Consider the following 12,501-nt stretch of genomic DNA (forward strand, 5'->3'; position numbering starts at 1 on the left):
GACTGGTTAGGTCCCACAGAGTCGGTCTTCTTCGGGTCCCGTCAACTAAACAATGTCGTCTGGCGGGACCCAGGGGAAGAGCCTTCTCTGTGGCGGCCCTGACCCTCTGGAACCAGGTCCCCCCTGAGATTAGAACTGCCCCCACCCTCCTTGCCTTTTGTAAACTCCTTAAAACCCACCTCTGCCGTCAGTCATGGGGGAACTGATATAACTTCCCCAGGCCTATATTGTTTATGTATGGTATGTTTGTGTGTATGTTTTTTTTTTAATTATGGGGGGTTTTGGAGCTTACGAAAGGTAAGGAGGGTGAGGGCAACTCTGATATCTGGGGGGAGTTGGTTCCATAGGGTCGGGGCCGCCACAGAGAAGGCTCTTCCCCTGGGTTCCACCAAACAACATTGTTTAGTCGACGGGACCCGGAGAAGACCCACTCTGTGAGACCTAACTGCTCGCTGGGATTTGTGCGGCAGAAGGTGGTCCCGGAGATATTCTGGCCCGATGCCATGAAGGGCTTTATAGGTCATAACCAGCAATTGCTTACCGGTTCAGGTGAATCGGCCCGAATCGGGATGAACCCACCTCTGACCCAGAGGGTCCCAAAAAAACCCTTAAAATTCCCCGGTTTTGGTCAATTGAAATAGATCCTGATTGGTTTTTCCACTGCTGCCTTTTTCCATTGACAGACAATGCTTCTCTCTGAGAAAAAGGGGGTCATATTTCTGAAGATGCTGCCCCCTACGGAAGGTAAGGATGGGATGGGGGGAGTGCCAACACCCCTTCCCTCCTCCCCACACATGCACACAAACACCCAACACTGCCCCTGCGCATGCGCATGGGCCTCATTAAAGCCTGCAATGTGAAAAAAAACCGGGCAAACCAGAAGTTTGGAAAAACGGACTTCCGGTTTGCCTGTTGTGCTGTTTTTTGCACTCCGGAGGGTTCAGGGAAGCTTCCTTGAAGTCCCAGAGTGCAAAAAACAGCAAACCGGGCAAACTGGAAGTCTTTTTCCCAAAGTTCCAGTCTGTCCATTCGATGGATTTTTTTTTGCACTCCAAGGAAGCTTCCCTGAAGCATCTAGAGGGCGAAACGGCCTTTACCAAGTCCATGCGCACATGAGTACTGGAGCCAACATAGGACAACATCTCGCGTGCGCTCCAATATGACTCCGCGTGCCACCTGTGGCACACGGGCCACAGGTTCGCCATTACAGGAATTTCCCAGCTGGAAATCACCAGAATAGAATGCCAAGGTGTTACATAAAGGAAGTTGAACGAATAGGATGGGAGGAATAAGATTGTTATTTACCAAAGACATGGTTTTGTATTTATATGATGTACACGCACAATGTTGCCTCTTTTGATTTGGAGACCTCATAATTGGGGTCCTTTTGCAAAAAACAACAACATATACTTCTCAAAAAAAAAGATAAAGGGGACACTTGAACAACACACTATAATTCAAACGTCTCTGAGATCAAACTTTCCACTTAGGAAGCAATCAGTCTCACACGTTGTCAGCACATGCAACTTTGTACAGAACAAAGTATTCAATGAGAATATTTCATGCGTTCTGATCTAGCATGTGTTCTTTGAGTGTTCCCTTTATTTTTTTTGAGCAGGGGAATATTTTTTTTGAGCAGTGTATATTGTAGATTTACATGAAACCGCGACTGTCCATTTTGACGAATATAAGAACACATATAAAAACCCGAGCATTTATCCGCATTATATAGACTGACACTCGCGAGCCAAAAAATGATTTGACATATAACGTTGTATTGAAATGTATGTTTAAGGTCTCAACATTCTGTCTATATTTTTGTTGTTTGAAGTATAAAATATACTGCTCAAAAGTATATATATTGAAGTATAAAATATACTGCTCAAAAGTATATATATTGAAGTATAAAATATACTGCTCAAAAAAAAAAGGGAAGCACTTAAACAAAACAATATAACTTATAATATAATATAATATATTATAATATAATATAATATAATATAATATAATATAATATAATATAATATAATATAATATAATATAATATAATATAATATAATATAATATAATATAATATAATATAATATAATATAATAAGGGTTTTTAGTTATTTTATTAATTGGATTGTACATGCTGTTTTTATCGTTGTGGTTAGCCGCCCCGAGTCTGCGGAGAGGGGCGGCATACAAATCCAATAAATAATAATAATAAATAATAATAATAAATAATAATAATAATAACTCCAAGTAAATAAAATTTCTGTGAAATCAAACTGTCCACTTAGGAAGCAACACTGATTGACAATTAATTTCACCTGCTGTTGTGTATATTCAACTTTGTACAGAACAAAATATTCAATGAGAATATTTCATTCATTCAGATCTAGGATGGGTTCTTTGAGTGTTGCCTTTATTTTTTTGAGCAGTATAATAAACTTTTTTTTTAATTGTTCCTTCAGACTCCTGTTGATTTCCTGGGTTTATTTGTCTCACAGGGTCCCTCTGACAATGGGGAAGTCATATTCGCTTAACGGCTGCAGCGATTTGCCTGACAAGATAGATCGTAAAATGGTTCAAAACTCGCTTAACGTCACTTTTCGCCTAGCAACAGAAATGGTCGTAAGTCGAGGACCAACGGTGCTGTGGTTCAGTTGGAGGGCAGAGGGACGGCGCGAGACGGAATCCGACGAAGGATGAAAAGCAAATCCTCACTCGGCTGTCAAAATGCAAATAACACCGGGGAAAATACTTCACAGACAAAGCCCCTTCCCCATGCCCAGAGACCCCCTGCATAGAGTGCGAATCCAAAGCGGGAGAAGATGTGAAACGACTCACATACACACAACCCCTATTTTCAGGGGGAGGGGGTGTGGAAAGCCTCCGCAACTCCCCACAATCTTTGGCGGCATCGCAAACCCTCCTGCTTGCCCCCCTTCCCCGTCACACACAAAATCACACACCAAAGAAAGAAAGCTTCAGAGAAAAATCTACTCACCTTCCATCGTGAGCTCTTCTGCCAGGATGCACGAATGAAGGAATCAGGGGAAGGAGAGAGAGAGAGAGAAAACCAAGGTTAGAACAACTGATGATCCAGCAAAACAGATAGCAATATCCCTTAGACTTATATACTGCTTCACGGTGCTTTTACAGCCCTCTCTAAAGGGGTTTGCAGAATCAGCCTCTTGCCCCCAACAATCTGGGTCCTCATTTTAGCCACCGTGGAAGGATGGAAGGCTGAGTCAACCTTGAGCTCATCAGGATTGAATACCTGGCAATGGTCAGAGTTAGCTTGCATTCTAAGCACTGGGAAGGAAGGAAGGAGGGAGGGAAGGAAGGAAGGAAGGAAGAAGGGAAGAAGGAAGGAAGGAGGGAAGAAGGAAGGAAGGAAAGAAAGGAAGGACGGAAGGAGGGAAGAAGGAAGGAATGAAAGAAGGAAAGAAGGAAGGAAGGAAAAAAGGAAGGAAGGAGGGAGGAAGGAAGGAGGAAGGAAGAAGGAAGGAAGGAGGGAGGGAGGGAAGAAGGAAGGAAGGAAGGAGGGAGGGTAGAAGGAAGGAAGGAAGGAGGGAAGAAGGAAGGAAGGAAGGAAGGAAAGAAGGAAGGAAGGAAGGAGGGAGGGAGGGAAGAAGGAAGGAAGGAAGGAAGAAGGAAGGAAGGAAGGAAGGAAAGAAGGAAGGAAGGAGGGAGGGAGGGAGGGAAGAAGGAAGGAAGGAGGGAAGGAAGGAAGGGCAATATCACTTAGATTTATACACTGCTTCATAGTGCTTTTAAAGCCCTCTCTGTTTTGAACTGGTGAACTACAGCCAGTAGTTTTGAACTGGTGAACTACAGCCAGCGGTCAGCAGAAGCAGCTTGCAGTACTGCACTCTAACCACTGCACCACCGAGCAGCAGATGAAGGGTGTGAATTTAAAATGAAAGAAGCAACTTTCCTTGGGCTAAAAGCAGGGGTCCTTCCAAACATCCAGAAAAGCATTAAGACCTGGCTTTGCCGGCAGGTCTGGAATTAGGCTATTTGCAAGTATGTATATTCTTTATATTATTGTTATTATTGATTTTTGTTATTAGATTTTAACCATTTTTATTGTTGTTGTATTTATTCCAGTTGTTAGCCACTCAGAATCCGTTTGGGGTTGAGCAGAATATAAATACAATGAATAAATAAAACCTGGCAACTTTTAAGACTTGTGGACATCAACTCCCAGAATTCAATCATGGTGGACTATCAAGGACTATCTGTAAAGAGCTTTGGAGTTTCAGCACCATGGAGAGGTCCTTCCTACATCCTCCAAGGGAGGAGGGTCTCCAAACCTGGCAACTTTTAAGACTTGTGGACTTCAACTCCCAGAATTCAATCATGGTGGACTATCAAGGACTATCTGTAAAGAGCTTTGGAGTTTCAGCACCATGGAGAGGTCCTTCCTACATCCTCCAAGGGAGGAGGGTCTCCAAACCTGGCAACTTTTAAGACTTGTGGACTTCAACTCCCAGAATTCAATCATGGTGGACTATCAAGGACTATCTGTAAAGAGCTTTGGAGTTTCAGCACCATGGAGAGGTCCTTCCTACATCCTCCAAGGCTGAAGGGTCTCCAAACTTGGCGACTTGAGGACCAACTCTTAGAATGTTCCAGCCAGCAATGCTATGCTACACCAACTATGCTAGCTGAGGAATTCTGGGAGTTGAAGTCCACAAGTTTTAAAGTGACCACATTTAAAGACCTCTGGGCTAAAGACTGATTGTGAACCATACACCTTCCCCTCTATCACCCATTGAAGAAGAAAGTAAAACCCACACCCTTAGGGAGCTTTGGATGGCATTGGACTAACGGCGGTTTGTGCCTCTCGCAAGTTGTGTTGTGGATTGCATTTTATGGGATGCAAACACGGTTCTTGACCTTGGTTAACCTCAGGTGCCACCCAAAACTAGCCACACGGAAGACCGGGACAAACTGTTTTTCCTTTCAGCCTCATCCACAATATGTGGGAATGAGATGAAGGTTGAGGGAGGGGAGTGTAGAGACAGACTGAAGAACAGTAGTTGAAAATAGGTGCAAAATAAGATATTGGTTTATGAAAAATTGAAAATGTATATGTACATAAGAACATCAGAAGAGCCATTGCTGAATCAGGCCAAAGCCCATCGAGTCCAGAATTCTGTGTCACACAGTGCCCCACCAATTGTCCATGGGGATATTGAGCAGAAGGAGATGACAAAACCCTCCCTTTCCCTTGACCCCCAACAAATTATTTTATCATCATTATTATTATTATTATTATTATTATTATTATTATTATTATTATTATTATTATTTAGATTTGTATGCCGCCCCTCTCCGAAGACTCGGGGCGGCTCACAACAGCGATAAAAACAATATAACAGTGGAGCAAATCTAATATTAAAAACATATAAAACCCTATCATTATTATTATTTTAAAAAACCAAACAGCAACATTCATACCAAACATAAAACAAAGTATAAAAAATGGGACCCAAGGGAATCTGCCTGCCTCAACCAACATAGAAGCAGTACAGTACATGGACATCCGTTTCAATAACCACCTATGATACACTTGGCATCCCTGAATCTGTCTAATCCTGCCTTGAAGCTATCCAGGCTGACAGCTGTCACCACCTCTTCTGGAAGTGAATTCCATCAGCCAAGGACCCTCTGGGTGGAGAAATATTTCCCTTGATTTGTCCTCACTTTCTTACCTATGAGCTTTAGGGAGGGCCCCCTCGTCCTAGTATTGTGTGACAGAGAAAAGGATTTTTCTCTATCCGCCTTTTCTATCCCATGCATGATTTTATACACTTCGATCAAGTCGCCCGTTCAATGCCGTCTTTCTAGGCTGAAGAGACCAATGAATGTCATTGATATATATTTTAAGGCATATTGTGTATTGTTTTAAAAATGGAGTTTGTGGAGAAAAATGAGTCCGAGTCTTCGGAGAGGGGCGGCATACAAATCTTAATAATGAATAAATAAATAAATAAATAAATAATAAAATAATAAAATAAAAATCTCTGGGAGGGGAAGAATATGAGAGGGGGGAACTGGCCTAACTTACTGGGTTGTGGTGAAGAGAACTGAAGTCAAAACTAAGTGATACTCTATTGTGACTGAATTCTGCTGTGGAATCCCTCAAATGTTTTCCCTTTCCTCGCTTCCATTCTTTCTTTTTTTTAAGTTTGTGCACAGAACACAGGTAGTCCTCGACTTACAAGAGTTCATTTAGTGACCATTCAAAGTTGCTGTGTGCTCCTGTGTTGTTGGGGTAGAAGCCGAAGTAGTCATTGACAGGCTAAAACATTCTGGCCGATAATTTTGTGTGCTACACTTCGGTCAGATCGAAGACGGCGTAGTTCTAAGTTGTCTAAGCCCAAAATTTCAAGCTTTGGTGGCATCAGGTATTCTGTTGCGAATGGAGGAGTGGAGGACTCTTTGCGTGAAATATCTCTGGGCTCGCTCAATTGTATTAATTAATTAATTTATTTATTAAATTTGTATGCCGTCCCTCTCGGTAGACTCGGGGGCGGCTCACAGCAGTGATAGAAAAAAATGTACAATACAAATCTAATAATACGAAGTTAAAAAGCCATAATTTTTTAAAAAACATGCACACAACACACCATACATAAATTATATAGGCCTGGGGAAGATATTTCAATTCCCCCATGGCTGACGGCAGAGGTGGGTTTTAAGGAGTTTACGAAAGACTATTAATGTCCGACCTGTAGTCCGGGTTCCAGACAGATGAGCTGTATTCAAGAATTGGCCTAGCAAATGTTTTGCATGCTCTGGTTAAAAGTACAATATTTCCAGAGGAGACGTTACGCAAGATTAACCATAACGTTTGAGGACTAGCGGTCCAGATATATCGCTCTCCTTTCTTCTCCACCAATTTAAACAGGAGCCCTTCCTTCGAAGGGAAGGTCTGATTAGGAAATGAGCTAATTTGCTCTGATTTTAAAGTTATTTATGGCATTTTGCTACCACTTCAGTACATTCCCCTGGGTAAGGATGGATTAGGCAGGATCGAAAGTGCTGCAGATTTTTCCCATCCTAATGTCTCGGCACTCAAGAGAATTCCGGCAGTTGAATTTAATTTCAACTTGTTATAATCATTGGCTTGCCCAGATAAAAAAAGGGGGGGAGAGAAAGAAAATACGGATTTCCAAAACCCTTTGGAGCCAAAGAGTTCCTGAGCATATGCAGACTCTCATTTATTTTTTCCCCTCTCATTGACTAAACAATCTACTCATATTTCAGGTGAATATTATGAATATAACCACCTATGGGTTGATATTCCTGGAGAGGTCTGTAATATGGTAAATGATTTAGCTTTACTAGATAAATGGTCAAAGCAATGGAAACTGCAGTTTAATGTTTCCAAATGTAAAATAATGCACTTGGGGAAAAGGAATCCTCAGTCTGAGTATTGCATTGGCAGTTCTGTGTTAGCAAAAACGTCAGAAGAGAAGGATTGAGGGGTAGTGATTTCTGACAGTCTCAAAATGGGTGAGCAGTGTGGTCGGGCAGTAGGAAAAGCAAGTAGGATGCTTGGCTGCATAGTTAGAGGTATAACAAGCAGGAAGAGGGAGATTGTGATCCCCTTATATAGAGCGCTGGTGAGACCCCATTTGGAATAATACTGAGCTCAGTTCTGGAGACCTCACCTACAAAAAGATATTGACAAAATTGAACGGGTCCAAAGATGGGCTACAAGAATGGTGGAAGGTCTTAAGCATAAAACGTATCAGGAAAGACTTCATGAACTCCATCTGTATAGTCTGGAGGACAGAAGGAAAAGGGGGGACATGATCGAAACATTTAAATATGTTAAAGGGCTAAATAAGTTTCAGGAGGGAAGTGTTTTTAATAGGAAAGTGAACACAAGAACAAGGGGACACAATCTGAAGTTAGTTGGGGGAAAGATCAAAAGCAACGTGAGAAAATATTATTTGACTGAAAGAGTAGTAGATCCTTGGAACAAACTTCCAGCAGACGTGGTTGGTAAATCCACAATAACTGAATTTAAACACACCTGGGGTAAACATAGATCCATCCTAAGATAAAATACAGGAAATAGTATAAGGGCAGACTAGATGGACCAGGAGGTCTTTTTCTGCCGTCAGTCTTCTATGTTTCTAATATGTTGCATTAAGTCGAGGGCTGGAGTAGATGGCCTGCAAGATTTCCAATTTTATACTAAAACTATTTTCGTACACTGGCCCAACACCATCCTTCTTCATTTATTCATTTGGCATTGTTTATACCATTTCCCATGTATCCATTTCTAAGCAGTTATGCAAATATCAGGCACAATACTTACAGAAATAAAGCACTAAACTGAGAATGAATTTAAAAAATCCGATTGGTCTGATTTTTATTTTTTTTTTACCCCTAAAGCTTCTGCAATCTTAACTTGGGCATGATTTATGCACATTTCTGAAATGCCATTATGTAGCACGGTTAAACAATCCGAGGCAAAAGAATGGGAGGTGGGAGGAAAGAAGGGAATGGAAGAGAAGCAGGTGAAAGGAGAGAAGGAATAGAATTGGAGAAAGGGGGAGAAATGAAGAGGGAGGGAGGAGAAAAGGAGGAGAAGGAGGGAGGGGAGGAGGGAGAGAGTGATGGAAGAAGGAAAGAAGGAAAGAAAATTAGGTAAGGAGGCAAGGAGGAAGAGAATTGGAGAGGGAAAGGGAGGGAAGGAGGGAGGGAGGAGGAAAGAGAGAAAGAAGGAAAAAGAATTAGGGAGGGAAGGAGGGAAGGTGAGAGAGAAAGAAAAAGAGGAAGGGAGGGAGAGAGGGAGGAAAAAGGAAGGAAGGAAGGAAAGAAGGGAAGAGAGATAGGAAGGAAAGAAGGGAAGAGAGATAGGAAGAAAAAGAAGGAAGGAAAGGAAGGAAGGAAATGAAGGAAGGGAAGAGAGAAAGGAAGGAAAGAAGGAAAGGAAGGAAAGAAGGAAGGAAGGAAGAAAGCAAGGAAGGAAGGAAGGAAAGAGAAATGGGAAGGAAGGGAGGGAGAAACAGGGTGCCTTACCTCCCAATTTTTAAAATATTTAAAACAAGGGAAGGAGGCCATCCTTTAAGAAAGAACGATGTCATCTTTTTCGAGACTCCTATAACTTGTCAGGCTTTTAATCCCCCAAGTTCTTTTAATACCAATTTTAGTAGTATCCCTTTTCATTCATGCTTTCAAGATTTATGTCCCACCGTTTCTCTTTTTCTTTCTCTCTGGTATCTGCGGAGCCTAGTAAGTCAAGCGACCGACGTACGGAGTCTCAAAACCCACGTTGACTCTCTTATATAAAACCACTTTATCATCAGGTCTGCCTGAATCGCCCAAGAATAGGCCTTCACGAGACCTTGCCCACTTTCGTGAAAATATGTAGAAGCGCAAATCACCCCTTCCAGTTCATAAGTACAGTGCTACCTCTACTTACGAACTTAATTCGTTCTGTGACCAGGTTTGTAAGACGTTTGTAAGAAGAAGCCATTTTTCCCATAGTAATCAATGTAAAAGCCAGTTTTCCCATAGTAATCAATGTAAAAGCACTTAATGCGTGTGACTGAGGAAACCACAGGGAGGGTGGACACCCTGTTTCCTCCCAGGAGATTCCTAGAGAGGCCCCACGGAGGCTTCTCCCCACCTTTTCCGGCCCTGTTTCCTCCCAGGAGATTCCTAGAGAGGCCCCACAGAGGCTTTTCTCTGCCTTTTCTGGCCCTGTTTCCTCCCAGGAGATTCCTAGAGAGGCCCCACAGAGGCTTTTCTCTGCCTTTTCTGGCCCTGTTTCCTCCCAGGAGATTCGTAGAGAGGCCCCACGGAGGTTTCTCCCCACCTTTTCCGGCCCTATTTCCTCCCAGGAAATTCATAGAGAGGCCCCACGGAGGCTTCTCCCTGCCTTTTTCGGCCCTGTTTCCTCCCAGGAGATTCCTAGAGAGGCCCCATGGAGGCTTCTCCCCACCTTTTCCGGCCCTGTTTCCTCCCAGGAGATTCGTAGAGAGGCCCCATAGAGGCTTCTCCCTGTCTTTTCCAACCCTGTTTCCTCCCAAGAGATTTCTAGAGAGGCCCCACGGAGGCTTCTCTCTGCCTTTTTTGGCCCTGTTTCCTCCCAGGAGATTCGTAGAGAGACCCCACGGAGGTTTCTCCCCACCTTTTCCGGCCCTGTTTCCTCCCAGGAAATTCATAGAGAGGCCCCATAGAGGCTTCTCCCTGTCTTTTCCAACCCTGTTTCCTCCCAAGAGATTTCTAGAGAGGCCCCACGGAGGCTTCTCTCTGCCTTTTTTGGCCCTGTTTCCTCCCAGGAGATTCCTAGAGAGGCCCCACGGAGGCTTCTCCCTGCCTTTTCCAGTTACAGTTTCAGAGGCTCGGGTTTGTAAGTGGAAAATAGTTTTTGGGAAGAGGCAAAAAAATCTTGAACACCTGGTTCTTATCTAGAAAAGTTTGTAAGTAGAGGTGTTCTTAGGTAGAGGTACATGTACGTGAGCAGAGGGCATCAGGGCGGGTGGGTGGAGCTTCGCAATGCCGCTGCTACCGGCTCTCTGAACCACCGGCCCCCACCGTTACCGGTATGCTCGAACTGGGTCGAACCAATTCAATTTCACCCCTGGTTAGGGGCGGCTCATGTGGCTGACCCACTGCCACTCTTCCTTCGTTCAATGACTGAATTATTGTCACCGGCCATTCTGTTTTATTTTCCAGCTGAAATTCAGGCTGGGCCTCTCCCCAGCTCTCCCTGGAGAAGCTGGGATGATTATTGATCATTTAATTGATTTTACATGATTCCCCATGTTGCTGGCTGGCTAATTGGGCCCTTAACCATCGAACAGAAGCCATCTGCGACTGCTAACCACCAAGGCTGATTTCTCTGGAAATCTATGGGTGGGGGACTTCAACTGGGCATAGAGATGCTTTGTGATTTGAGGAGGGGCACCGGGGGGGGAGGGCGGTTGGCAGTCGCCATCACTAATGGACTATAATTTGCTTTTGTTCTTTTTTTTAAGCCCGCAAGAAATCTCGTCTCAGTGTTTGTTGTTTGGGGCGACCGTGTTTTATCATTGTCTTTTTAAAATATTTTATGTTCTGTCAGCTGGCCTGAAACCGTATTATTTATTAGGCAGCCTGTATAAAAATAACTATTAAAGGAACAGAAAGGGAAAAAATGGGTTTATCTTGGAATGGAAGGTAAGATCCAAGGAACCCAGAACCCAAGGACAGGACGAGGTCCTGTTTATTTAGTTTATTTCTTCCTTCCTTCCTTCCTTCCTTTCCTTCCTTTTTTCCTTTCCTTCTTCCTTCCTTCCTATCTCTCTTCCCTTCTTTCCTTCCTTCCTTCCTTCCCTCCTCTCCTTCCTTCCTTTCCTTTCTTCTTTCCTTTCCTTCTTTCTTTCTTTCCTTCCTTCCTTTCCTTTCCTTCCTATTTCTCTTCCCTTCTTTCCTTCCTTTCTTCCTTCCTTCTTTTCCTTCCTTCCTTTCCTTCCTTTTCTTCTTTCCTTTCCTTCCTTCTTTTCCCTCCTTTCCTTCCTATGTCTCTTCCCTTCTTTCCTTCCTTCCTCTCCTTTCTTCCTTTCCTTCCTTCCTTTCCTTTCCTTCTTTCTTTCTTTCTTTCCTTCCTTTCCTTTCTATTTCTCTTCCCTTCTTTTCTTCCTTCCTTCCTTTCTTTTCTTCTTTCCTTCTTTTTTTCCTTCCTTCCTTCCTTCCTTTCTCTCTTCTCTTTCTTCATTTCCTTCCTTTCCTTCCTTCCTTCTTTCCTTTCCTTCTTTCTTTCCTTCCTTTCCTTCTTTCCTTCCTTTCCTTCCTTTCTCTCTTCCCTCCCTTCCTTCCTTCGTTTCCTTCCTTTCCTTCCTATCTCTCTTCTCTTCTTTCCTTCCTTCCTTTCTTTCCTTCCTTCCTTCCTTCATTTTCTCCTTTCTTTCCTTCTTTCCTTCTTTTCTTTATTTCTTTCCTTCTTTTTTTCCTTCCTTCCTTATTTACTTACTTAAATACTTATTTAGTCAAGCATGGATAAGGTAACAGATATGTATAAACATGATTATGAGCACAGGAAATGGATACGAATAAATGAGGGACCCTAGGACAAGGACGGTAGGCACAATGCAATTTTCTCACGCATCAGTGCCCACCTCTTCCCCGACATTGGCTCAGCTCCTTAGCAGACACAGACAGGTAAACTGAGTCACGTTTCTTTGGGGAAAGAGCTGTGGTTGCAGCCTCCTCCCTTCCATCAGCAATGGGTGACATGCCGTTGGCGGGTGTGGAGGGGGGACGTGTGGAATTTATCTGGAGCCAAGATTGACAAAAGAAAGGGGGAGCGCATGGACGCGCAAATGCAAACGCACACGCAAAAACACACACAGCCTTCACTGGTGACAAAACAACGCCAAGCTAATTAATGCAATTAGTAGCAAATGATCAACGCAACACAAGAAGCAATACAACTGTAATTAGCACGGAACTGGGCAAAAATTCAGGGATTTTTTGTTTCGGTTTGGTTTTTTTGCCA

General features: G+C 43.2%; 1 protein-coding gene across 1 annotated transcript in view; it reads right to left on the reverse strand.

The window, feature by feature from the left end:
- Positions 1-12,501, reverse strand: part of NRXN2 (neurexin 2) — a 619,785-nt gene that overhangs the window by 577,827 nt on the left and 29,457 nt on the right. The window contains exon 2 of the mRNA XM_070766693.1: positions 2,995-3,012. Coding sequence (XP_070622794.1) covers positions 2,995-3,001 — 7 coding nt within the window. The 5' untranslated portion in view covers positions 3,002-3,012. The remainder of the gene's footprint in view (positions 1-2,994; positions 3,013-12,501) is intronic.

Source organism: Erythrolamprus reginae, chromosome 13 (genome assembly GCF_031021105.1).
Source record: "Erythrolamprus reginae isolate rEryReg1 chromosome 13, rEryReg1.hap1, whole genome shotgun sequence".
In the NCBI taxonomy this organism is placed as follows: Eukaryota; Metazoa; Chordata; class Lepidosauria; order Squamata; family Dipsadidae; genus Erythrolamprus; species Erythrolamprus reginae.